The sequence below is a fragment of the Phytophthora parasitica genome (genome assembly GCF_000247585.1).
Source record: "Phytophthora parasitica INRA-310 unplaced genomic scaffold supercont2.41, whole genome shotgun sequence".
In the NCBI taxonomy this organism is placed as follows: Eukaryota; Oomycota; class Peronosporomycetes; order Peronosporales; family Peronosporaceae; genus Phytophthora; species Phytophthora nicotianae.
The window spans coordinates 435,959-459,217 of NW_008649027.1; the positions used below are offsets into that span (position 1 = coordinate 435,959).

The 23,259-nt window shown below is 50.0% G+C and overlaps 8 protein-coding genes across 18 annotated transcripts; 3 read left to right on the forward strand and 5 right to left on the reverse strand.

Annotated features, from left to right (window-relative positions):
• Positions 1-643: 643 nt before the first annotated feature.
• On the reverse strand, positions 644-8,289 carry PPTG_14814 (hypothetical protein). 3 transcript variants are annotated; one of them, XM_008911378.1, is made up of 3 exons: positions 8,132-8,289; positions 7,518-7,999; positions 644-7,462 (listed from the first exon to the last, which is right to left on the reverse strand). In XM_008911378.1, the coding sequence occupies exons 1-3, from the start codon at positions 8,154-8,156 to the stop codon at positions 734-736; spliced, it is 7,236 nt and encodes a 2,411-aa protein (XP_008909626.1). In that variant the 5' UTR covers positions 8,157-8,289; the 3' UTR covers positions 644-733. The 3 variants fall into 3 exon arrangements, with proteins under 3 accessions (XP_008909626.1, XP_008909625.1, XP_008909624.1); XM_008911377.1 differs by having other exon boundaries at positions 7,518-8,002; XM_008911376.1 differs by having other exon boundaries at positions 7,518-8,289.
• Positions 8,290-8,436: 147 nt separating this feature from the next.
• PPTG_14815 (hypothetical protein) lies at positions 8,437-12,217 on the reverse strand. The gene has a single exon (XM_008911379.1). It carries the CDS (start codon positions 12,095-12,097, stop codon positions 8,837-8,839), a length of 3,261 nt encoding a protein of 1,086 aa, XP_008909627.1. The 5' UTR covers positions 12,098-12,217; the 3' UTR covers positions 8,437-8,836.
• An 86-nt stretch (positions 12,218-12,303) lies between these two features.
• PPTG_14816 (hypothetical protein) lies at positions 12,304-14,538 on the reverse strand. Its single transcript, XM_008911380.1, has one exon. It carries the CDS (start codon positions 14,508-14,510, stop codon positions 12,462-12,464), a length of 2,049 nt encoding a protein of 682 aa, XP_008909628.1. The 5' UTR covers positions 14,511-14,538; the 3' UTR covers positions 12,304-12,461.
• A 45-nt stretch (positions 14,539-14,583) lies between these two features.
• On the reverse strand, positions 14,584-17,069 carry PPTG_14817 (histidine-tRNA ligase). 3 transcript variants are annotated; one of them, XM_008911381.1, is made up of 14 exons: positions 16,846-17,069; positions 16,698-16,772; positions 16,566-16,629; positions 16,420-16,498; positions 16,294-16,340; positions 16,189-16,232; positions 16,022-16,110; positions 15,878-15,955; positions 15,692-15,803; positions 15,543-15,620; positions 15,242-15,469; positions 15,115-15,180; positions 14,970-15,038; positions 14,584-14,900 (listed from the first exon to the last, which is right to left on the reverse strand). In XM_008911381.1, exons 1-14 carry the CDS (start codon positions 17,038-17,040, stop codon positions 14,757-14,759), a joined length of 1,368 nt encoding a protein of 455 aa, XP_008909629.1. In that variant the 5' UTR covers positions 17,041-17,069; the 3' UTR covers positions 14,584-14,756. The 3 variants fall into 3 exon arrangements, with proteins under 3 accessions (XP_008909629.1, XP_008909631.1, XP_008909630.1); XM_008911383.1 differs by having other exon boundaries at positions 16,696-16,772; XM_008911382.1 differs by having other exon boundaries at positions 16,566-16,772.
• Positions 17,070-17,123: 54 nt separating this feature from the next.
• Positions 17,124-18,796, forward strand: PPTG_14818 (hypothetical protein). 6 transcript variants are annotated; one of them, XM_008911385.1, is made up of 5 exons: positions 17,124-17,529; positions 17,592-18,041; positions 18,112-18,190; positions 18,266-18,342; positions 18,424-18,796. In XM_008911385.1, exons 1-5 carry the CDS (start codon positions 17,179-17,181, stop codon positions 18,541-18,543), a joined length of 1,077 nt encoding a protein of 358 aa, XP_008909633.1. In that variant the 5' UTR covers positions 17,124-17,178; the 3' UTR covers positions 18,544-18,796. The 6 variants fall into 6 exon arrangements, with proteins under 6 accessions (XP_008909633.1, XP_008909637.1, XP_008909635.1 ...); XM_008911389.1 differs by having other exon boundaries at positions 17,124-18,041; XM_008911387.1 differs by having other exon boundaries at positions 17,592-18,190.
• Positions 18,612-21,241, reverse strand: PPTG_14819. Of its 2 annotated transcripts, XM_008911390.1 has the most exons (6): positions 20,276-21,241; positions 19,976-20,204; positions 19,518-19,906; positions 19,405-19,458; positions 19,087-19,339; positions 18,612-19,011 (listed from the first exon to the last, which is right to left on the reverse strand). In XM_008911390.1, the coding sequence occupies exons 1-6, from the start codon at positions 21,076-21,078 to the stop codon at positions 18,733-18,735; spliced, it is 2,007 nt and encodes a 668-aa protein (XP_008909638.1). In that variant the 5' UTR covers positions 21,079-21,241; the 3' UTR covers positions 18,612-18,732. The 2 variants fall into 2 exon arrangements, with proteins under 2 accessions (XP_008909638.1, XP_008909639.1); XM_008911391.1 differs by having other exon boundaries at positions 19,405-19,906.
• A 288-nt stretch (positions 21,242-21,529) lies between these two features.
• Positions 21,530-21,682, forward strand: PPTG_23541 (hypothetical protein; the record flags this gene model as incomplete). The annotated part of the gene is made up of 1 exon (XM_008911392.1): positions 21,530-21,682. One exon carries the CDS (start codon positions 21,530-21,532, stop codon positions 21,680-21,682), a length of 153 nt encoding a protein of 50 aa, XP_008909640.1.
• A 772-nt stretch (positions 21,683-22,454) lies between these two features.
• Positions 22,455-23,228, forward strand: PPTG_14820 (hypothetical protein; the record flags this gene model as incomplete). Its single annotated transcript, XM_008911393.1, has 1 exon — positions 22,455-23,228. One exon carries the CDS (start codon positions 22,455-22,457, stop codon positions 23,226-23,228), a length of 774 nt encoding a protein of 257 aa, XP_008909641.1.
• Between the last annotated feature and the right edge of the window lie 31 nt (positions 23,229-23,259).

Below are 23,259 nucleotides of genomic sequence, written 5' to 3' on the forward strand. Positions count from 1 at the left end.
CAGACCACGTCGAAGCCCTTTGAAGGGTGTTCAATGGCTTACCAGTGCTGAACAGCCAAAGGTATCTGCCAGCCGGAGGTGCCGGAGACTGCAAGAATTACATTACGTCTCTGCTCAGCATTTCATTTGACGACGATGGTGTTCCCTACTCATCTGGATTACAGGACGTCCTGCGAGAAAGCCACACCACTCAGTTGCAGCGCAACTTGCACTGATTGACATTGACATGTCTACGTTGGCATTACTGCTGGCAGATCGCGCGGACAAAAGTGAAGTTGACGCGGTGTAACGTGCACAAGCGCTGAGCTTGCTGTGCAAAGCGTGACTGGCGTTACGGTTGGTTGGCAATAAAGCCGACCAATATTTTTCAACAGACAGAATTGATGTTGCCGATATTGCTTCAACATGCCCCCATCCTCATCGTCAGTGTACGACCCAGGTTACTTGGTAAACGTGCCAGTGCTTATTGTTTCGGTGGTGGGCAGCACAAGATGCACATGTAGTCCAAGTGGCAAGTGATGAATCATGAAAAGAAGGTATTTATCGGGATCCTGAACCCAGGCAGACTCCAACCACTTGATGTTTCTTTCTCTTATCACTTGCGGGGTCGAGTTTACAATCTAAACTTTTTTGAAAAGAAATTTTCGCAGATCGGATACATATATCGGTTGATTTTTTGGCCAGGATATTGTAGATCAAATTCCACTACCATATATTTTCTTGTCTTCTCTACCTACTCGTCCGTGGAGATGCCGCTATCCGAGTCGGCCATGTGTGGCGAAATACCGTGGTTCGTTCCGTTCGACTTCGGACGAGATTTATTCCGCGACATGCTCAAGCGGTTCTTTTTCACTTTTTTGCGCTTCGGCGGGCTAACAGCGGCATCTTCAGCTTTGTCGTTGCTCTTCTTCTTTGAGGCCGTCTTGGTGGTCGTCTTTGTCGATCTACTTGACTTGCTCTTCGATGCCGGTTTATTCGATGCTGCTTTTGCAGGGATATGTGTTGGCGTCGCTGGATTCGCCGCAGCTGAGCCATCGCACACACTGCAGACCCATGTCTTCGCCATACGCGCCGCATGTCGCTCCGACATGTTGACGCATTTCGGATGAAACTTCGTGTCACACGACGAGCATATCAACGTGAGCTTTGGGTCTTCTTCGCTGGCATCGCACACGCAGACGCGAGTCGGTTCCTTACGCACAGCAGCATGTGGTTTGCAGTACAAAGCGTACGTGGTCCCATCGATCTCACCACCGCTCTCCACAGCACAACGCAGGTGGTAATTACGACGACACTTGGCTACGACGCAGCCCACCGTGGCACCAAACTTGTGGCAGCTCGTACACTTGAGCTGTCGTCCGCGCTTGATTGCCTTGGGTAAGTTCATGATCAGACCATCAGCCTTCACGTACACTTCCGGCGAGTGCACAGCACAGTTCAAGTGAACATACACGGACTCGTTGGGCTTATCAGCATACTTCAAGCGCACAGGAGCTTCAATGAAAGGCCCCTCCAAGGCTATATCTGCCGTATCAGTCCCCGTCGAATCTACCCCCTGCTTCGTTGTAGGAGGTGGTGGCAGCTCTTGGCTATCTGACCCACCCATCACGTTTCCGCGGTGGCATAGCGCGCAGATCTTAGGCTTCGCGATCCTGTTGGCTGATTGCGCAGACTTGCTCTTCTTCGATCCACTTGAGCTCGGTCTCTTCGGAGATGGCTCGCGCTTGCGCTTACCGTTCGACTTTTCCGGTGGCTCTGCCTCATCTTCGTCTAGAGGAATATGCTGTGGGATTTCTAGTCGCTGCTGCGCTGCCGCCTGAGTAAACACTGCACCAGCATGGGCTGATCCCGATGCTTTTGTTTTTCCAGCAGAGACTGGTGCTTTCTTCCCGTCTATATGATTTGCGCAAATCATGAGGTTCTTCGATAGTCGTATAAACTTGTCTGCTGATGGAATGCACTCTGGATGGAAGGCTTGAGAGCAGTGGATACAGCTCACTACACCAGTCTTGTCGTCACTTTTCTTGTTGCTATTAGCCGCTTGATTGTTGCTGGTCTTTGAGCAGGCATGGCAAAAGTGGCTCGGGCAACGGAAGCGCTTCTTGCCAACCCACTCGACGCGCGAGTTCTCTGCCAGACAGCCCTTGTGGTAGAATCTGCCACATTTGGCTACGGAACACTGTGTGACACCAAACTCAACGCCCATTTCGCCGACCTGCTTGCAAATCAGGCACATATGACGACCCTCAGCACAATCTGGGCACAGCCACTGCTCGTCATTCGGTTCATCCTTCATACCCACACACTCGAGATGGAACGAGCGATGGCACGGGCCATCACACAGCAAGATCAGTCCACCGTCGCCACAAAGAGTGCATAAATCGTCGGTCTCGTTGATAATGCCGCCTTGGAATAGGGTAATTGGGGGGTTCGCATCTTCAGTTCTCGGATGTTTTGGTGGGCGACCACGTCCTCTCTTCTTTACCGGAGTATTGCCATACGCTTCATCTTCGCTACTACCAGCTCTGCTGCCTGAAGGTGTGCTTCTCCTTCTTCTTTTCTTCTTCGGTGTGTCAAAGTCTTCATCCTGGAACATGTTCGTTCGAGCAGGAGCTAGTCGACAGCTTCGTACACGTGACTTTTCCAGTTTTGACAGGTATCCCTTCACGAGATCGATCTGATCGTTCGAGAATTCGTCACGGTATTTCGAGCTCACAGTATTCAATACCTGGATTGCAATGTCGTACTCGTGCTGAATGTCTCGACTGCCAACGCGGCCATCGTCAGAACTGTTGCCTGAACTCATCTCAGCGACCAAGCTCGTTAGAGCAATATCCAAATTGCTGATAAACTTGATCTTCGACTGACGCGAGTTCACGGCACTGCTATCTTCCAGCTTCAAGCTGAGCATTTCCACCGAGACAGCGCCAGGAAGAACCTTCTCCCAGAAGTTCGGATCGTCCACGGATAGTTCACCAGTCGCCCCCTCGGCAACGAAGGATGAACGATCCACGGCCATTCCGCCCAATGACTTTCTTTTATGAGCCTTTAGGGGAGACTTTTTCAGTTTTGGTGATGCCACTCCGCCCGTATCGCCATCGGAGCTCTTGTTAGCATTGGACGCGCCGCCTACAACCATAACACGGGCGTTCTCCTTCAAAATGGTCTCAATATCGCGTTCAGCAAACTCCTTCGACGCCGTATCATCCTCCTCCATGAGAGCATACGCTCCGCGCTTCAACAGCTCGACAAGTTGCTCTGCCGACGGTTTTGTGATCTGCGAGTTCTCGTTAAAGGACGCCGTGCCTAATACGGCGTGCTCTAGGCCAAGCTTTCGTGATGCACGGTCAAACATCTCGCTTTCGTACGTGTTGCGGGTCACTAGACGGTAGATTTGAACACTCTTTTTCTGGCCAATACGGTGGCAACGTGCCTGCGCTTGCAGATCATTCATCGGGTTCCAATCGCTGTCGAAGATAATCACCGTGTCAGCTGCAATGAGATTGATACCCACACCACCAGCTTTCGTGCTCAGCAAGAAAATGAACGACTTCGAGTGGGGTCGAGAAAATCGATCAATAGCACTCTGGCGCACGCTTCCACCAGTAGAGCCGTCCAAACGCTCGAACACAAAAGAATTGGCCTCGCAGTAGCGCTCCAGCAAGTCGAGTTGCTTCAGGAATTGGCTGAAAATCAAAATCTTGTGTCCATCTCTTTTCAGCTTCGGGATTAGCTTGGACACAAGCATCATTTTTCCTGAGCACTCGATCGTCTTCTCCATCACTTGAGCCGGTGTGGGGTTGTTACCTAGCTCATCCAGCTCTCGCTCCTCAACGCCCTTGATTAGGAATGGGTGATTGCAGCATTTCCGCAATTGTAGCTGAATATTGTTCAACGTCGGTAGACCATTCTTCGTTCCGCGGTACAGGAAACTCTTATTTTTGTCGTAAATGGCTCGGTAGTACTGCTTCTGCAGTGTCGTTAGCTCCACTGAGATAATCGTTTCTTCCTTCGGAGGAATACTCTTCTCAACGTCCTCCTTCACGCGACGCAAAATGTATGGTGCCAACAATTGCTGAAGCCTCACGACTTGTTCCTGTGAATGAAGCTTTCCGAAATTCTGGTTGAACTCCTCCAAACTTGCAAACTTCACTGGCTCCAGGTAGTTCAGCAGGACCCATAGCTCTAGGGTGTTGTTTTGCAACGGTGTGCCAGTCAGCAATACCTTGCGATCAACGTGAAGTACGCGCATCATCTTCAGCACGCGTGACCCGGCACTCTTCAATCGATGGGCCTCATCCACCACGACTAAGCGCCAATGAATGTGCTCAAACTCTTCGAAGTCCGCCAAAATGGTCTCGAAGGTGGTCAGCAGGATGTGGAACTTGAAGATGGAGTTGCCCAAACCGGGGTAATACCATTCCTGGTTACGAATGACAGCTCGCATGTCCTTGGCCGTGAACTTGGTGGAGCGGTCACCAATATCGTGATACACGCACACATTGAGATCCGTCCAGCTTTCAATCTCACGCCGCCAATGTTGGATAGTCGAAAGAGGCACGACAATCAAGTATGGTCCACGAATGGACTCCTCAGACTTCATGTGTTCGATCAGCGATACAATTTGAACCGTCTTACCCAGACCCATCTCGTCAGCCAATATGCAGGATCGCTGAGCTTTAATGCACGACACCATCCAATTGAGACCGTCAACCTGATAAGCACGCAGCGTGCGGCCACCTTTGTATGTTGGTGACTGCTCGTATGGCACAAACTCGTTCGCATCTCCACTAAAACCCGCATTCTTGTCGTACGATCCACTACTGGCTGCATTTCTCCTCTCTGGGAGGAAGCTCGCGAAGTGCTCATGTGGATCGATACTGTTGTCGACGACCCCAGCGTAAAGATGTTGCATGGGGCCGCTTGGTGCACTATAGTTCGTGTGTTGCATCAACGTCTGCGTCGAAGCTGCCGAAGCTACGTCTGGGTCTGCAACTCCAATTTTGAGCATTCGTTTGTACTTGTTATAACTGAAGTCCGCGTACTTCGAGCCTTCGGGGGCCGCATCGTCGGGGATCTTCTCCAATCGAATCTTCGTAATCTGCTTTGCTTGGCAGTACGGAGGGTACATGAACGCTGGTCGGGGGGAATGGAAGTGGAAAAGAACTTGATGGGGAGAAGCACCGATCAACGTGACGACGTCTTGAAACGAACGTCCAGCCACCGAGATGTTGTTCACGGCTACAAGCACGTCACCAATCGAAATAGCTCCGGACGCCTGAGCTGGGCCAATCATTCCATTCGCAAGAGCCTGAAATCCAAGAACCGATACATTGCTGTTGCTGCTGATTCCAAGACGCATACCTAAACCGAAAGGCGATCGACCCAGAATTATACAGTACTCCGTAAAGGCTGGTAGCTCCTTGAAAGCTGTTGCTGAGAATTTCGAGTCGAATCGAAACTCAGCACTGACGGTCTCAAGTTTGGTGGAGTATCCAAGCGCAACGTGCTCAACGATAGAGCTAAGCACTTCACCGACCTCTTCTTCCGTTTTCTTTTTGTGGCCTCCAGTTTCATCATCGTTTTCGTCGTCGTCATTCTCCAGCGTCAAAATTCCAGGATAGAAAGCTGGTCGATTCAAATAATCCGTCTCGGCATCGAAGTCAGCGTCGTCATCAGATGAGTCCCCATCTTCATCCGAGTAATCTTCATCGTCGTCCTCTTTGGAAACCTTAGGTGCCAAGTACTGTTTCGTGGTCACAAACGCGTTCGTGTACATACCGCACTGCTTGAGCACATCCTTGTCGGGCGTGTGGTTGTTCAGCAAACAGTGAAAAGCGAATAACTGTGCCTTCACTTGCTCTTGCATGTGAAGACGTTGATACGCATTACTGCCGTAGGCCCCACCCAGCGGTTTGATGCTTCGACTACAATCACCCTCGTGGCCGTTGCCAAGAGTACAAAAGCGGTCTTTTTCACAGCATCTTTTTCCACTTGTGGCCGTTGCTAGAGCATACTCGTGTCGCTTAGCGCAGCATGGCAATTGGCACGTGGTCTCACGGATCTCCTTCGCGCTAGGCACGCGGCTAAACTTGAAATATCTCTGGATCTGCTCATCGTCACCAATATCCTCGGGACGCTCCCACGTTGAGAATCGAACCGACATGCCCACCCACTTGACAAGGAAAAACGTAGCAGCGCGATCTTTCATACTGATGGGCGCCAAGCTCTTGGTCGCGTTGGTACCTTTAGGGCTGCGCTTGGACGTTTTCTTGTTAACTTTACCTTCACCATCGGCACGTTCCATAAGGATATTGGGGGCGAGTGTAGATGCGGTAGTCGTTTTCTTGTCTGCATGTGTTGGAGTTGAACCAGAGGCTGAAGGGGCAGCCTCACCATTAGATTCTTCTATCTCGATAGTCTTCATCTTCAACTTGGTTTCGAAATCCAGCTTCACCCTCTCCATCTTACTAGTAAATCTCTTACGCGCTCGGCAGTACCCGCAGAACCATTCACCTTCAGGCAAATCCGTGATCTTAGGAGTAGCACAGTGCATATGGACCTCACCATCGCATCGGTCACATAGTAGAAGCTCCTCACTGTGATTGTTATTTCTACACACGCAACAGCCAATCCGCCAAGGCGCCCACACATCGTAGAATTCTTCTGCTTCATCACGAAATTCTTTCTGGAGGCGCTGGTCCTCCTCTGCGTCTCCTGAAAGAGACAATTTGAGCCACGCTGATGGGGATAGTATCCAGTCATAAAACCATTTTTCGAATGTGTGTAGCAGCTCGTTGGCAACGCGCCAGATGTCTGATCCCTCGGCATTGTACGTTTTGCAATTCTGAAACACCAGTCTCACATCTGAGGCAAATAGTGACACGGCTGATGGTCCAATGTAGTAACTTTCCCGACCAAGTCGTGTGGAAATCGTTCCAAGGTCCATGGGATTCGTGATGAAGTTGAGGTAGTCAGGAACTTCCTCAATATCCACAGGTTGTTGAAAGATATCACCACCTACTTCTTTCGTCAGCTTTGTCACAATGCCTAGCATACGCTCCTGAATACTGTCGGCATTATTCATCAGGAAATAGTCTGTCACACGTGGAAATTTGGGCTCAAACTTTAGTTGACGTCGCCGCTTTTCGATCTGCTCATCCAAATGGTCGGCTGGGTCCACCTTGTGGTTCAATATCTTCTCCACGGTCAGTTTATTGGCCTCCAAATCATCCACCTCATCTAGTGGCTGATAACCCTCGCGTCGAAGCTTTCGGTCGTACACGTGCACGCGGTGAAACTTCTGGTATCCCTCAGGAATGAAAAGCTCCAACTCATCGAACGTAAGCCAGTAGAGGTGTAGGTATGAACGACCAAGGAACTTGCACAAATACTCCACTAGTCCGGACGACTCATTGGTCCGTCGTCCGACAATTTGGTCCAACAGAGGGTAACCCACGTCCTACAAACCAAAATCAGTACATCAACATACTTCAAAGGCACCGCATTCCACGTACCTCTCTCAACTGGTAGTCAAGTTGCTGTGCTCGCTTCTTCTTCTCTGCAATAATAGCTTCTTCACCCTCAGAGATGTCGTCCTCCTCCACGTACTTCACCTTCTTGCTCGTTCGGCGCTTGCGACGTTTATCACTGTCCTCGCTTTTTGTTTGACTTTCAGTCTCCACTTTGGCCTCCACTTCGTCGGTGCTAGCGCTTTCAGGGCTTAGCTCGGGCTCAGCGACTGGTATTATCTGCTCAGGGGCCTCAATGGGAGCGGGCGTCGACGCGAGGGCTATTTCCTGGTGACTGGCGGGTGGCGCTGCATTCGCGGCCGTATCCATCTCTGTGGCAGCTTCAACAGGTGCAGTCGTCGCTGCAGGAGCTTGTTCTTGCTGGCTGGCGGGAATCGCTCCGTCCACCACCGTCGTAACCTGCTCGCCTGTGACCACGACCTCGGGCGTCACTATCGGGGCTCCTTCCTGCTGATTTGCCGGTGCAGCTACTGTGAGAAGCAATAACACCCGAGGTATTGTCATTAGAACAGTTTTTGTCGTGAAAGGCAACGCTAAAAAAAACGCTCAAACGGGCGAGATGCCGTCTAATGCCCCTAAATTCGCTGTAATGGACGCACCTAGCTCGGAATCGCCACTGTCCATGATCCTCGCACTCAGTCACTCACACGATGCAGCAGCGACGGGTCTGGTCGCAGAGGCAGTAGCTACGAGTGGGCAAAGAGTGCGCGCCTCTCGCTCGCGGACGTTGTGAGCGAAATGGCGGCAACTGCAGTCCTGTGAAGGTTTGGTGTGACGCACACGAAATTAAGCAATTCATTGAATTGATTACCAACTGACACAGGATGGCTACATTTTTTAGCTTGTCAAACATGGCGATAAATTGTGAGGCGACATATTAACTTGTCAGCCAGGGTTGACAAGAGGGAGGTTGAAAGTAAGAATACAGTAACTTTGTGCTTAAACATCTAACCGAATTGGGTGATTCCACACGGACTTCATCAATAGATAATGCCGAGGTCATAACAACCAAAAGACTGGGCCGTTTACTAGTATGCTTGAACGACGTGTTCAGGTATTGGTAGTCGCGTGTTGGTTGACCCAACAGTATTCTCTGATATATTTCGCCCTGGCATGGCCAGTGGGACAGTCATGAACCCGCAATGTATCGCCTGCCCGAAAAGAAGCTTCGCTGAAACTCTTTTGACGTAGCAGCCACGATGTGTGTTTTTGCGTCCTCACAATGGTGAAACGACGGGGGATTGATTTTGTTCTGTCCGCGAATAGGATCGTAGAACCGCTCCAACAGCGCAACACACGTGCTCTTACCACCACCGCTCGGACCGCAAAATGCCACAGTCTCTATGCTCGATGGTGAGATTGTTATTCCTCAGCACAGTCACCTCGGGTCTGGTCGGGTAGCGAAACAAGACATCCTTAAACTCAATCTTGCCTAAGACACTAGCTGGTCGCAGTCCGCCCTCTTGGAAGGAATCAATTGGCGGCTTGCGGTCTCGAAGAGAGAGGATAACATTCCCTGCCTCAAATGCGCTTTCTGCGTCTGCAATATACCCCACCGAGGCCCCCACCGTTTGAGACGACATGATAATGGCCATCAGTGAACGCATCAATTGCAAAAAGGTAATCGATCCGTCATTCACCAGTTTGCCGCCGTACCAGAATACAAATGAGTACGTTGCAAAGATGATGAAAGAGCTGAAGCCAATAGCCAGACCGTTTATCTGTGCATCCCGCTCGCCGCTTTTCATAGGCTCATCAAGCAGTGCCGAAAACCTCTCACATGAAGCCTTTTCCAGCCCAAGCGACACAATTGTTCGAATGTTACCTAGGACTTCCGAAGCATGTGCTCCGACCTCAGCCATATCGTCGGCTAGAATACTGCTCCCACGTCTGTTGGTCGAGCGAAACACGTTACCAAGGACCAAGAATGGGATGATGGCAAGCATCACGAGCGTGAGTAGCCAACTCCCTGCCAGAAACGAGATTAAATGAGCCGCTGCTGTCGTAAATATGGCTTGGAAAAGGCGGCCTTGAGATTCTCCAGATATCACTGCAACGCGCAGAGCATCCGTCGCTAGGTCAGCTGTGAGAGCTCCGGTTGCGTGCTCCTTCTCGTCAAAGAAAGCAATATTTTGTCTGCATAGTGAAGAGAAATGAATTCCTCGAAGTCGTGCAGTCAGCTTCTCCGCCATGTACTGAAATCCATAGCTTTGACAACCTCGACCGATCCAAATGACCACACTTCCAGCTATGTAAAGACTACCATACACGGCCACCTTGTGAGGCAGGCTTGACAGATATGACAAGTCTTCGTATTCCTCATACTTGGCATAATCCAGCGTCATGATCGCTACTAATTGACTTATTAGGACAGCAGAGGCAGGAAACGAAGCACCGTTGATTGCCGACCCGATCATTCCCATGATGAAATATCCACGTTCAGGTCTACTAAGCGCATTAGCATCCCACACAGTAAATTTGTGTGAAATCTCGTTCTCCGACACGGAATCGATCAAGCCAACACTACTGGTACGCGCGCTTGTTCTCGATCCATCGCTTCTCATAGAGCGACTACTCTCCTGTCGAGTCAAATACCCATCCGCCTCCTTGCTTCGCTCAGCCTCAGTTAGAGCCAATGCAGCACCTTCAGCTTCTTCTTGAGCCTTTGTTTCTTGAATCGTGTACAAGCTGCGATATAGTCCATGCTCGAGTTCTACTAGCTCGTCATGAGGGCCTTCTTCGACAACATGACCGTCAGCTAATACGACAATTTTATCAGCATGGCGGATCGTACTAAGGCGATGGGCTATCGCCAAGGTCGTCATATTCGTTTCTGCCATCAATTCGTTCAAAGCTTGTTGCACCACTCTCTCGCTCTCGGCGTCTAGCGCACTTGTGGCCTCATCCAGCACCAAAATCTTTGGTTCTCGGATAATTGCACGTCCGATTGCCACGCGCTGCTTCTGTCCTCCAGAGAGCGATACGCCTTTCTCTCCTACCATGGTATCATAGTTCTGGGGTAATGACATGATAAAGGTGTGCGCGTTAGCCATCTTAGCTGCTGCGGTGATGTCGTCACGAGTGAAGTCCGTCCGACTCGCAGAAATGTTCTCTCCAATAGTAGTTGCAAACAGCACGGGCTCCTGCGACACTAGTCCAATCTGCGAACGCAGCCACTTTACGTTTAGTGTTCGCAAATCACGTCCGTCAAGCAGAATAGAACCGCTCGTAGGATCATAAAACCTCTCCAGGAGCGCGATGATAGTGCTTTTACCGCCACCACTTGCACCAACAAACGCAACCGTTTGACCGCTTTCAATTGTAACACTGTAATCTCGCAAAATTGGAGCATCTGGCCGACTTGGGTAGGCAAAGTTAACATTCCTGACCTCGATCCGACCAGAACTTGAGCCCGGAATAATACCTTGGTCTTCGTGAGACGCATCGATTTGCGATTGCGTGTCCAACAGCTCGTAAAGTGCCACTGCAGCGCCGTTCGCCTCGATAACAGCAGTAAGGTTTGGAGTTATCAAACCAAGTGCACGCATTCCCATGAGGATGCCCATGAGCGATTGAAAGACTCGTTGAGGAGACGCCTCTCCTTTCCACACTTTGGAGCCTCCGTACCACAGCCCAGCGGCGTACATTAACCAGTCACAGCCACGGAACAAGCCCAACATAAGGGAAAGTATTCTGCTCTGCTTGATATTTCCTTGCTCAACTTCAGCAGTATGTTTGTTATACTTGGCAAGTGCGCGTTTCTCAGCTGTTAGCGAGCTGACAGTCCGCATGGAGCCCAGAGTTTCCTCTGCTACAGCCCCCGCCTCGGCATAGACTTGCTGCGCGTACGTCGCTCTCGACCTCCATCTCTTCATCACATAAGTCATCGACCACCCCATAACGGGCATGATACACGTCATGATCAGTGCAATGTCCCAGCCACGTGCCAGACCGATGATGTAGCCCGTCACAAACTGGCATACATATTTGACTCCATCACCCAGTTTTTGCCCCATTCCGTCCTTGATCTTGACCGTATCACCGGTGATACGACTCGAAAGTTGCAGCGGGTCATGAAGATCATACCACGAGATGTCCATATACAGCATGTGTTGCAGGGCATGTGCACGAAGAGCCTTCATCTGACGCTCGGCCGATAGAGAGAAGAGCAGGTACGCAAAGTAGTCCGTCATGAATAGCCCAATAGCAATGAGAAAGTAGTCGAGTGATGCACTGTTCAGTTTGTCGCTATCAACTCCACCGTCTGCTTGAGCAAATGCGCCAATAGCTTTGCCGAACACCAAAGCGATGCAAGGGAAAATAGCACCGTTGATTGCTGCCATGGTCACCCCAAGCACGAGTAGGATGCGGTCGGGGAGCGCCGCGAAGCGGTAGAGATCCAGGAAGGATAAGGTGGGCAACGTCGCTTGCGGATACTTCGTATCGCTAGTCGCGTCTTTGACTAAAACGACGCCCGGCTCACTAGTCGAATTGCGAGATCGCGGCGTCACCAGCTGGGCGTATGGTACGTCGCTGGGACGTGTCTTGTCGGCGGAAGCTGTCATAACTCACGCGACACCTTGAGGCTTAGTATCGTGTTCGGAAAACCACTGAATGAGGACGTCTATCATGGCCTAGTGGATCCGTTCTTTTTGGTCTGTGACAAAGCATGAAGAGACCTCTTCGGCGGTTGCTGAGTTTTAACTGGTTGAAATATGAGAAAGTATCCACAGATCCACAGGAATCGAGTGCTTTGCTCATTGTTTTCCGCAAGTTTGAGCTGCTACATGTACAAGCCGTACGAATTTTGTACATCATGTTTAACAGAAACAGAGATTCCAAAGCTTGAAGCAGAAAAACAATGTTTGACAGCCTTCCGTTGTTTTACATGTTGGTATTTTCATTATGAAAACTATCCCATGACCCTCTTCATGTTATTCTGGCATTTGGAGGTTTCCGGAGAAATTTCAGCGGGTCATAGCAGCACACCATAAAACTATCTGGATCGGGAGCGTCGATCAAGGTGAAGCTCTTGCACGTGCTGGCATCAGAGCCGACCACCACAAATACTCGTGGAATGCTGCGTGAAATATGCTCGCTGCGATCAAGTGCCTTGATTAGCTTGGTCCAAAGCTCCGACTTGAATGTTTTCGTATTGGAGGCAACAGTGCTGATCATGGTCACAACTTTTTCCTTCAAGTTGCTTCCTCTTAAAATCCCTTCACACACCACCACGGCTTGGACAAAAGGGAAGTTTACATTGTCAAGATGACAATATTCCCCCCGCGCCAATTGCGACAAATTTTCGTAGCACTCCTCCTCAGTACCTCCCGTATAGACAACCGGACGGCCGTGCAGTATAAGTCGGTCATATCTCTGATTTGAGTACGATGGGTCTGAGTTAACCACGACGTTTACCAACTGAATAGGATACCTTTTGGTCGACCGCCAAACTGCACCATGGAAGTACTGTTCAAATGCCGCTCCCTCAAATCCAGCTCGAAGGTTCTTAGCGACCTGGTAGAGGTTTAGTTGCATTTTTTCGTTCATAAAGCGTCCTATTCGCTTGAATGCATACCCGGAATCCATCGCCATCTCCCAGTGGCAAACCAACCAGTAATGTTCTTCATCGTTTGGGTCGACGACGTAGTGTCGCCGAATTCGATCCCACAAAGTGTACCCTCGGGGGCCTTGCTCGAGCTTCATTTCAAGCGTCTGTGCACTACTCACAATAGCACAAACTCCATCTATTCCATTCTTGACATCTGTGCGATTTCTACAATAGTCACGAAGACTTCCACCACTATAGAAGTATTGTTCCTGAGCCAGTTCTAGCGGGGTTTTGCCCTTCTCCTGATCTAGACCCGTCATTTGTTTCCAATCCTCTAGATTCAGTTCAGCATAACGCAGCAAATCATTAAAACGCCACGCCGGCAGCACAACTTCATCAGTCGAATACGCATCCTCCAAGGATGACGCGATAAGTTGGTACGGGAAGTTGCCAATTTGGTGTTCCACTTCCGCTCGAGAGTAACCATCAACGAGAGTCAAAGCACCTTGGAATTCCTTCCTATCAGAAAGCGATGAAATCTTCGCAGCCGTCAAGTTGGTCTTTTTGATGCAAGTATTGCTTTCACCATCAAGATAAACAACACAATTAGATTCAGAAAAACCATTCAAACGCCGAACAACCAGAACTTTCCGCTTCTCAATAAATGCCAAATAGAAACCGACCACCACGAGGAAGCACGACTTGCCAACCCCAGCTGAGCCCACAATCGTGACCCGCTTGTCCTGCTTCGACATCATCCGCATGACCAGTCTCCAAAGCACAAGCTCCTCCTTCCGTACGAAATATGACGACGGAAATCCTCCATATCCTTTCCAGAACTCCCTCAGACCAGAAGTTGCAATCAAGTTCTGTTCAGTCTGCTTGTCCTGCTTTAACACGTCGCAGAGGAGACTCAATTCGTCTGCAGAAACGCTGATAGTCTGAGTGTCCCCAATCGATTGCTCCGATCGTTTCCTCTTACCAGAAATATCTGGCTGTACCTCTATCTCTGCATTTGTCGGGGGTGCTTGAACGAGAATGTGGACGACGTTGGCGTCACGGTGTTTGAAGATCGCTGCCAATCGACTCATGGATGCCAGATGGCCTCTGTCCAGCAAACCCTTGGCTGGCCCGGTGTCTCCGTTCTCAATACTGTTCACTTCATCCGCCGTGAGCCACTCGCCGTTGTCTTTCTTGGCCAGATACACCCTCAGCTGGGCGGCGTTAAAGTCTCCGTAGATCTCCACAGCTTCGTTTTTGACCGTCTTCTGCAGCTCCCAAACGCGGTCGGTTCCCTTGACAATGACGGGAAACGCCGTGCCGACCATCCCAACAATCAGACACCACAGTTCCAGCTCTTGTGGTTCCGGTTCCTGCTCGCATTCCTGTTCGTGCAGCTCCTGGGTAGGGGGCTCCTCTTCCTCCATGGCAAACCTACCTAACTCATTTTTTTTTTCATGTTCAAACATAGAGAAAAACCTCATTTACAAGGTTTTTATTGGCGGTACAAGACAGCGAAGCTGATTGGTTGACAACATTGAAGTGAAGCATATCCTCCTAACAACGATTCTGCTGTGCAAAACTCTTCTATTGATGGCGTCTAATCTGGAGTGGGATAGCTTCTTTTGCAAAAGAAACGCTACAGTATCATCACAGCGGTACTGTAGATATCCTCAATGGAACTCAAAGCTTTCCAGCTCCTCCATTGACACTTGAGTTTCCTCACGCTTGTCAAAATTCTTTACCTTCACGATTTGCTGATCAATTTCTGCCCCACCCAGGATCACAGCGTGAGTGCTACCGTAGCGTTCAGCAGCCTGTAGCATTAGACAACATATAAGTTAGTAAAATAACTTCATACTTTCCGAATAGAAGCGTGCCATCACCTTCATCTGCTTCTTCATATTGCCCTTCCCGTGACAGAAATGAACTGTCAAGCCACGCTGGCGAAGCGTCTGAAAAATACGACACGGAATTGCACGTCAAAAACGTTGGAGACGTAAATGGTACGCGTCATGTATCACAGCGTACCTGCGCGACACGCATGGCTTCGTGAAGCACATGGTTCGAATTATCGCCAGCAAGCACAGGGATGACCTGTACATAAAACATTAGATACATCAACGCAATTTCTCGCCAACCTACGTGTGCAACTTACCGCAACAGAGCGTATCGACTCAGTCGGTTTCTCGCGAAGAAGGTTCAGACGATCAACTCCAGCTGCCCAACCCACACAAGCAGTCGCCGGTCCTCCTAACGACTCGGCCAATCCGTCGTAGCAACCGCCAGCGAGCACCGCAATACCGCCAACAGTTGCTCCCTCCGTGCTGGGAGCATCTGATGCTGGCTGTTCAATAAATTCGAACACGGTATTACTGTAGTAATCCTGCAATCCACCCAATTAACACAACGTGAGTCATTATATCTTTGCTTCTTGGGTATTCAAGCAGGGGTCGTACCAGCCCTCTCACAAGACGTGGGTTGTGCCGATATGTGATACCCAAAGCATCCAAGCCACCCAAAACATTATCAAAGCGCTAGACACCAAGAGATAAACTCAACGTGAGGTCCAATCGTAGTCAGGATGCAATAACTGTCATATTCCTACCATTCTGGATTCCTCGGAGAGAAAATCGCTAAGCTGTGGCGCATCAACAATAATCTTCTGGTCGATCTCACTCTTGGAGTCCAAGATTCGAAGAACACTCCCTCGTTCAAGACTGAAGTTTTGAAAAACGACGTGACCGTCAGAATATACCGAAGGCATGGTCAAAACTGCTAAACGCCAACGAACCGGTTGATACTGTCTGATGATAATTCGTCCCTGAACTTTGAGAAGAAAGCTCCCAGTGCGGTGCGATACCTTGCGCGACTATTACGACAGAACGAATCATTATAATGCTCACATCCTCAAGGGCTTCGGTTAATACATAGTAACCTTTCGCTATCACCGAGAGAGTTCAACTCTAGGACGACTTTGCTTTTGATCCCCAATGAGTTCAAAGCATCGGTAGCCATGGCAATAACCTGCAATGAAATAACGACACCGGTTTGCATAAGTTCACTGTAGCAACAGCTCTCACCCAATAGCATGACAAAATATACCTCTGCGTCAACCGATGGGCCGGTGGAACCCACGAATTCCACGCCTGGTACATCAATGTAGCACATTAGGCCGTGGATGCACATTCATTGCCACAGCAAGCTTACCGAACTGCTGAAATTCCCTGTACCTCCCGCGCTGAGGTCGCTCATACCTGCATCGAACGAAAATTTAATTTATGCGAACACTTCCCCTTTAAGTGCAATGAAAATGATATGCCAGTCGCCACGCACCGGAACATGCTACCCGAATACGAGACCTTGTGAGGCAGCGAGAACATCAAGTTGTTGCTCACAAGAGCCCGCATGATACCTGTAAAAGCAAATCCATCGCGTTGGCTATGATTTTCGTAGCTATTGCAAAAATTTTGAGCACTTACCAACAGTGCCTTCCGGTCTCAGCGTCACGCTCTTGCCCGAGTTGTCGTTGAATGTGTACATCTCCTGCAAAGACCAGTTTTGTTGTTCATCTCCCAGTTGCAAACGTGTATGCTTCAACCAGCCACGCACACCTTCATGACGATGTCGGATCCGTCACCCAACGATCGCGAGAACAGGTCCGTGTACTCCAGCAACGGTGTCTGGATCTGTTGAAAAATAGTTATCAGTCCGCCGTTGCACTTGTTAGATCATATACTAAAATCGACGCTTTGCACACACCGATCGGAATCCATAGCGCTCAACGGTACGCTGGAGTACGTCCAGCACTGCGCGATGTTGCTGAGAGTCGTCGGCCAGCAAGTCCCTCGTGCCTCGCACGCGATTAATAGCTTTCACCTTAGCGGCAACTGTGAGCCACCGACGTGTCTCGCTCGCCTGAGCAGGACCCGCTCGCCGCAGCGTCAGCCCCAGCATTCGTCAGCCTCACGTCTACTGTAATATTTCGAAGTATAGGAATTAAGCATACCAAAATTATGTAATTCTCAAAAGAATTTTAGCGAATCAAATCATCTGCTGGTGGCAACCCATACGTTAAAGCGACGCCAAGGAAGCATGAGCTTGGAGCAGCAGCAACGGAAGATAACGCCGGCCGAGGCCGCCGCAATTCCATCCAATGCACCGGCCTCTCTCATAGATGCCAAGCTCGTGCGCCACACACGGCGCTGCAACGGTCGCGACGTCTGCTCTTGCATGTTACGTGTGGAGAGCGCATATTTCCAGAAGAACTTGGCTGGTAAAGCCGCTGCCAAGAAGCGCCGAGGAGACAGCGCGGCCGTGCCAGTACCTACGAAGAGCAAGACGCACGCGTACCAGAAAGTGACCAACATTCAGCAACTGAATTACGAGCTCAAGCTCTATGTTGCGGCGTTCCTGGCGCCTATTTCACTCGGACGACTTGGAATGGTGCGTGCAGTGTTAAAACTGGATGCAATTTCATTGCTGACGTGCGCTATGGCCTATTACAGACCAACAAGACCTTCAAGAGGGACGTGGAGATCATGGCTAAGCAGGCTACTGGAGAGTTCTTGGCCGAGGCAGAACGGAGCAATCTACTGAAACAGGAGAAGCCCAAGAAGATGGAGTCGTGGTCGCAGTTCATGCACAACCAGATGACGTGTGTACACAAACTCTTCGTCTATTACACAGGCTATAAGACAGGTCCCATGAGGCAACAGTTCCCGCTCTGGTCTTTCGGTATTGTCAACGTGGATCCTAACGAGCCACACCGAATTATACTACCAAACGCGTGGAAGTTCCACGGGCACTACCCGTGGGTTCAGCGGCGCGGTAACGGAAAAGATGGCGAATGGCTGCTGACGAAGAAATACTCGGCGAATAAAGCACCGAAAGACTTTGTGGAGCACGTGAAGACGTGGGCGAACTCATTACGGCCAGGATCCATGCTAACGATCGCAGTATGTTGCTTCTATTTAGTACTACAGCTTGCTCATGGATTCACACTAATGCTATCTGTTCTGCTAATAGTATCAGAATGCTGGTTCATCAGAGCCGGCATGGTGGGAGGCGCAAGCTTGGTATGTATGGCGTGGTGACGGCAAGCAATGTGAGTTTCTTGTGTCCTAGTTATTTATTACATGGAATGACATCTAACGCTTCTCTCATATGCTTACTATGGCAGACCCTGCAACAGTGTACGATCCTGAGACAGAAACCCGCATACAAGTTCATCCGGATAATCTACTTGAGCACTTCCGAGTGAGTTGCAATTGTGTATCTACCGAACAGTATCGAGCTGGGACGAGACTGACAAAACTTGCTTTTGGCAACTTTGTGCAGGCACACCCATTGCACGTTATTGACGTGTCAACCGAGCCAGGGTCATTATGCAAAAAATGCGCTAGTAAGCACAGGACGTTCAAGTACTGTCACGTAGACAAAGGCCATCCAATGTTGTGAACCTGCGTGCTGGCTCATTGTGATCTGTCAGCTGAATCTACAAGAGTAAAAGAATACGCAGACAAGATCACTACATAGCTTAGCCCCGACACTCAATCCATTCACGGCTTCATGCATTAGACCTCATAACATTTGTCTTTTCACCCTACCAAAAACTAATATAAATGCAGATATACTGGAGCCGCAAGACTACACTGCAATGACAGGTTGTCTACGAGGTCCAGTGATCATGGACAGTCCTGCCTTGAACAAACTCCTCTTCTCCTTGGCATTGCCACGTCGGAAACGCAGCACAAGGGGGCGCTTCGCATCGTTCAGTGCCCACAGCGTGTGCTTGAGACCAGCGTGCTCAATGTTAGCGTTGCCAATTGCAACGAGGCAATCACCCGGATTCACAGCTGCCGCTTGTCCTTGGCTGCGGCGCACAATAAGACGCGGAGATCTCTTCAGACTTTCAATCTTGGGCGCCTACACGAACATTTGAAAGACGACATTAAAAAAATTAAATTGCTACAAATATCGAGAAAATGTTGATAAGCGTACCAGCTGGAGACCAAGAGAACCCTTGCGGCGAATGGTGATTTCATACTCGTTCGCCTTGGCAGTTCTCAGTGTCGAAACGCTGACCACTCCCATTGCCACGATCTTGTACACGCCCGTAATACTGGTGACCGCGGGGTGTTCGGCAACCTCCTGTGTCGTAATTGTCTCATCAGCTGAGAACTCGGCCTCTTCTCCTTCTTCCTCCTCTTCCACCATGGCTTCACGCACGATTTCTGTGATCTCACGGGCTCGACTGTAATCACATCACGAAAATTAGCACAGGATTCCCAGTAAACCATATCTCGCACTGAGACGTACGTTGTGGACCCTCTTCGCATCATATCCGTAGCCTTGTCCGATTTAGGTGCTGGTCTATAGAGACAACAGTCGTAAGTACAAGTCATGCCAACATAAGAGTAAACATTGCCCACCTGGCTGAGCTGGTCAATTGCTTCGACTTCTTTGCTGTACGTGAGCTTTTGAGCTCTTTGAGAACCAGATTATTAACACTTCCCATAGAAACCGTAGTCCCCGTGTCCAGATTTTTGACACACAAGCTACTTTCAGCAACTGAGGCCGGTAGCTGGATAGGAGTCGGCTCGTATTTCTCGTAAACGATACGATACAATGATGGACGATCGAGCGTCTCAACATCCAACGTGATCGTGCCCACGTCACCAGGAGGGATACTAAAGGTCTTAGACACTTGGAGCCATAGAGCCACGTCCGAGTTCATATCAACAACACGAATACGGTCCAGCGGACTGTGTCCGGTAGGAGCTTGAAACGTAATCTTGAGAGGCTTGCCAAGATCGCAGTTCTACCAACATAATTACACACATTTAGTCTGTACTGCATATTTCTGCTTGAAAAAGGAATGTGTACATACCGATTTGCACTTGACACTGTAGCCAGATTTTTCAGCTTGACGGCGGAAATACGTCCAAGCCGCACACACATTTTGCTCGTGTTGCAGCTGCTCCGTGTGTTGCAACAGACTTTTTGCACGTGCCACCTTAGGAATGTTGAAGTCTTCAGGGCCGTATCCGTACGGGTTAAACTCGACACTGGCCCCACGACGAATGAGCTCCGCAGCGACATCGTCCGCTCCACTGGCGCTGGAATTATGCAAACAAAGCAGTCAGTCTACGGTAGCGAAATTTCAGCTTCTCAGGGTGTTTGGACGTACCAAGCGTAATGCAGACAGCTCCAGCCTAGTTGGTCCTTGTGGTTCATATCACAGCCAGCGTCCAGCAGAATAATAACAATGCGTAGACGAGAGTCGGTGTCGCACTTGGTGGCGAGCATAACGAGATTGCGCTGGCGACTATCCAAGTACTGAACCTGCACTCCACGCTCAATTGCGACCTTCACTCCTTCAACCGATCCAGTACGAATAGCGTGTAGAAGCGTCTGAAGTAACGCTGCCTTCATGAGACGCGTGAGCTGCGTGTTCGACTGCATGGCTCGCACCCGCCAGCTCTTCGATGCCAACGGGACAAACGGACGGCGAGTGATAGAACTCGACTCGGCACTTCTCGCAGTGGCAGGACGCGCAGATAGCGGTGGCTTTTTCTCCTTCTGTTCTTCCTTCCACGAATCGTCACTGGGCGTTTCCAGCTCGGGTTCGTCCTGCGAATTGGAAGCTGTGAGCTTGAGGTCGCTCTCTGCACTCTCGATAATCTTTTTCGTCTTCTCTTCAGTCGTTGACGCCTTTTCCTTCAAGATATCGGTCTCTTCGCTCTCCTTTTCACCAGTTTCTTCCGGCTCGATCTCGGCTTCTACGTGGTCGTTGCTCTCGATCGAGGCTAGTTCTTGCTTGCCTTCGCTCGCAGCTTCGGTTTCTTCCTGTTCCAGCTCCGAGTTGTTCGCACCAGCCGACGATTCGTGGTTTATGCCTTTGCAGTTCTTTACGACGTTTAAACTGGCCTCTGGCTCAGTGGGTGTGTCTATCGAGACTGGCATGGTGACGTCGGACGGAGGGGACGGCATCTGCACAACCAGAGGCTGTTCAAACCTCGAAAACTGGTCTTACCTGCACGGAAAAAGTCAACTTGTGGAGCCACCTGGTCGACGGATGGAGGACTCGGGCTGTCGCGATCAGGCTGCAGCTCGGGATCGGTTGTTGAAACAGCTGGCAAAACGGCTCGACACCATTTTTTTGAGAGCGGGATATCTTTCAAAAATCGAAAAAAGGACAGGGCTATTTTGAAATAACCCAGACAAAGCGAATGAAATTAGGGATAAAATTCATTCGACCTGGTTGGATGTTTACACCAAGGTGGATTGTTCAAAAAGTCACTCAAAGATCCTGCCACCCAGCTGTGCATTTGCCGACTCTGTGAACGAGGGCCGATGTGGAGACGGCCAGCGCATGCCCATGACGAGGAGTGCCCTCCATCTCGTATTTGGCGTCAGCAGTTGCCAGAACGTTTCTTTCGCCATGGGTGTCGTTCCATTCCGTAGCGTCGACGCACTTTTCTCCGCCGCCAGAGGATATGTAGCCATTCCAATCCCAGTCAAGTTGATACCGTTTCAGGCATTCGTGCTTATCAACACTGCTCAAGCTGGACGTCCGCGCGCACAAGTGGTGTAGCGGCGTCGCATGAGACTGGTCGTTAGGATATCCACCTTCGCGTCCTGACGACTGCGTGTTCAATCTCATTGGAGATACCTGAAGAGCCGTTTGCATGGTACAATCGATACGCACCGTTGATTCACTGGCGGCGCTGAGTGCTTAAGAAGGAGTCGGTGGAGGCAAGAAAGATAATGAACTCTGATCAAGCGAGCGTCTGCTATCACTGATAGGCTATCCGTCTACTGCACCACATTTTTTTTTTTAATTTCCTTGGAATTTCACCCGTCGTACGACAAGCTGTCACTCAAGCAACGTCGACATGTCAGTATCTGGACGAATTTTCGTCTACAGACCTCGCACAAGCTACCAACGGCTACACTGACCCAATCGACATCTCCATGAACAACATGATGGCATCGTCTTGAGCACTAATCATACGGCAAACTCGGATAACAAAGATTCGTACCACTTCAATCATACGCTTCAACGGTGCTACAATATGGTGACACTAGTGCATACGGTTGTCCGGGCCGGACAAGCACCTGCTTGGAAGCCACATTTGACGCGGTGTATAGCACGCTAGGAGGTTCTGGTCCTTCTGGGAGCGTCCTACTGTTTAGACGGCTATGGTCGCTTTAAGAATAGCTTCAAGAATAGCGTATCGACATCTGAACGCACAGATCATTGCGAAGGTATGCGGGTCAGAAGGTGAAGGCGGTTTGTTGATCATGATGAAGTCCCGCGTCTGGAAGTTACAATTAGGACTCGGCGCCGATGCAGATCTTTTGCTATGATTTACTTTGCAATTTGCTTGGTCTCACCAGTAAAGTCAATCGGCATCGCAGCGATGTACCTCGACGACGACTGCTTCCACTCGAGTATCTCGTGCCGATCCGACAACCTCGACCCAAAACTCGTGGTAAAGCTGGCGAATGTGAAACCTGGTATGCACATGGGCGACCCCACGCGGTATGTACTGCAATGCTCGCTTGCCAATACGGATCATGAGTGGTCTGTAGAGCGCCGATTCTCGGAATTCCGGGATCTGCTGAAGGCACTTCGCGCATTCTTCTTGCGTCATGGAGGCGGTGCTCGCCCACTGTGCTTTGGCTGTACATGGTTCACTCAAACGTTGCGCAGCTACTGGTTACCAAGACGTCACCTCCTGTGCTCACGGTCGACTAACGTGATCAACCAGCGTCGCACCGAACTCCATCAGTTCACACTTATATTGGCTTCGCACACCTTTTCCGCAGTACCCAAGTGCATTTCCTGCGCTAAAACCATCTTCCCGATAGTGCGCGACTTCTTCGTTCGAGATGCCACGCTACCTGCTAATGTTAGCTTGCAGACATTGGAGCAGTCTCTCCAAGCCAAGAACTTTTCGCCTGTTTCGGATCCGAGCAAAAGCCAAATCGAGTTTCGTAAGGCCCGCTCAGTGTGGAAAGTCTTGCAGATGGAGAAGCCCGTGTATTCCAAACTCAGCGAGTACCAGCAACAACAAATGTGCCGGGAACAACAACGGGTTGCCATATCGCCCGTAGCGTCGGAGAATCGCTCTTAAAGCTTCCGACGTTGTCAGCTACGAGGTCTTG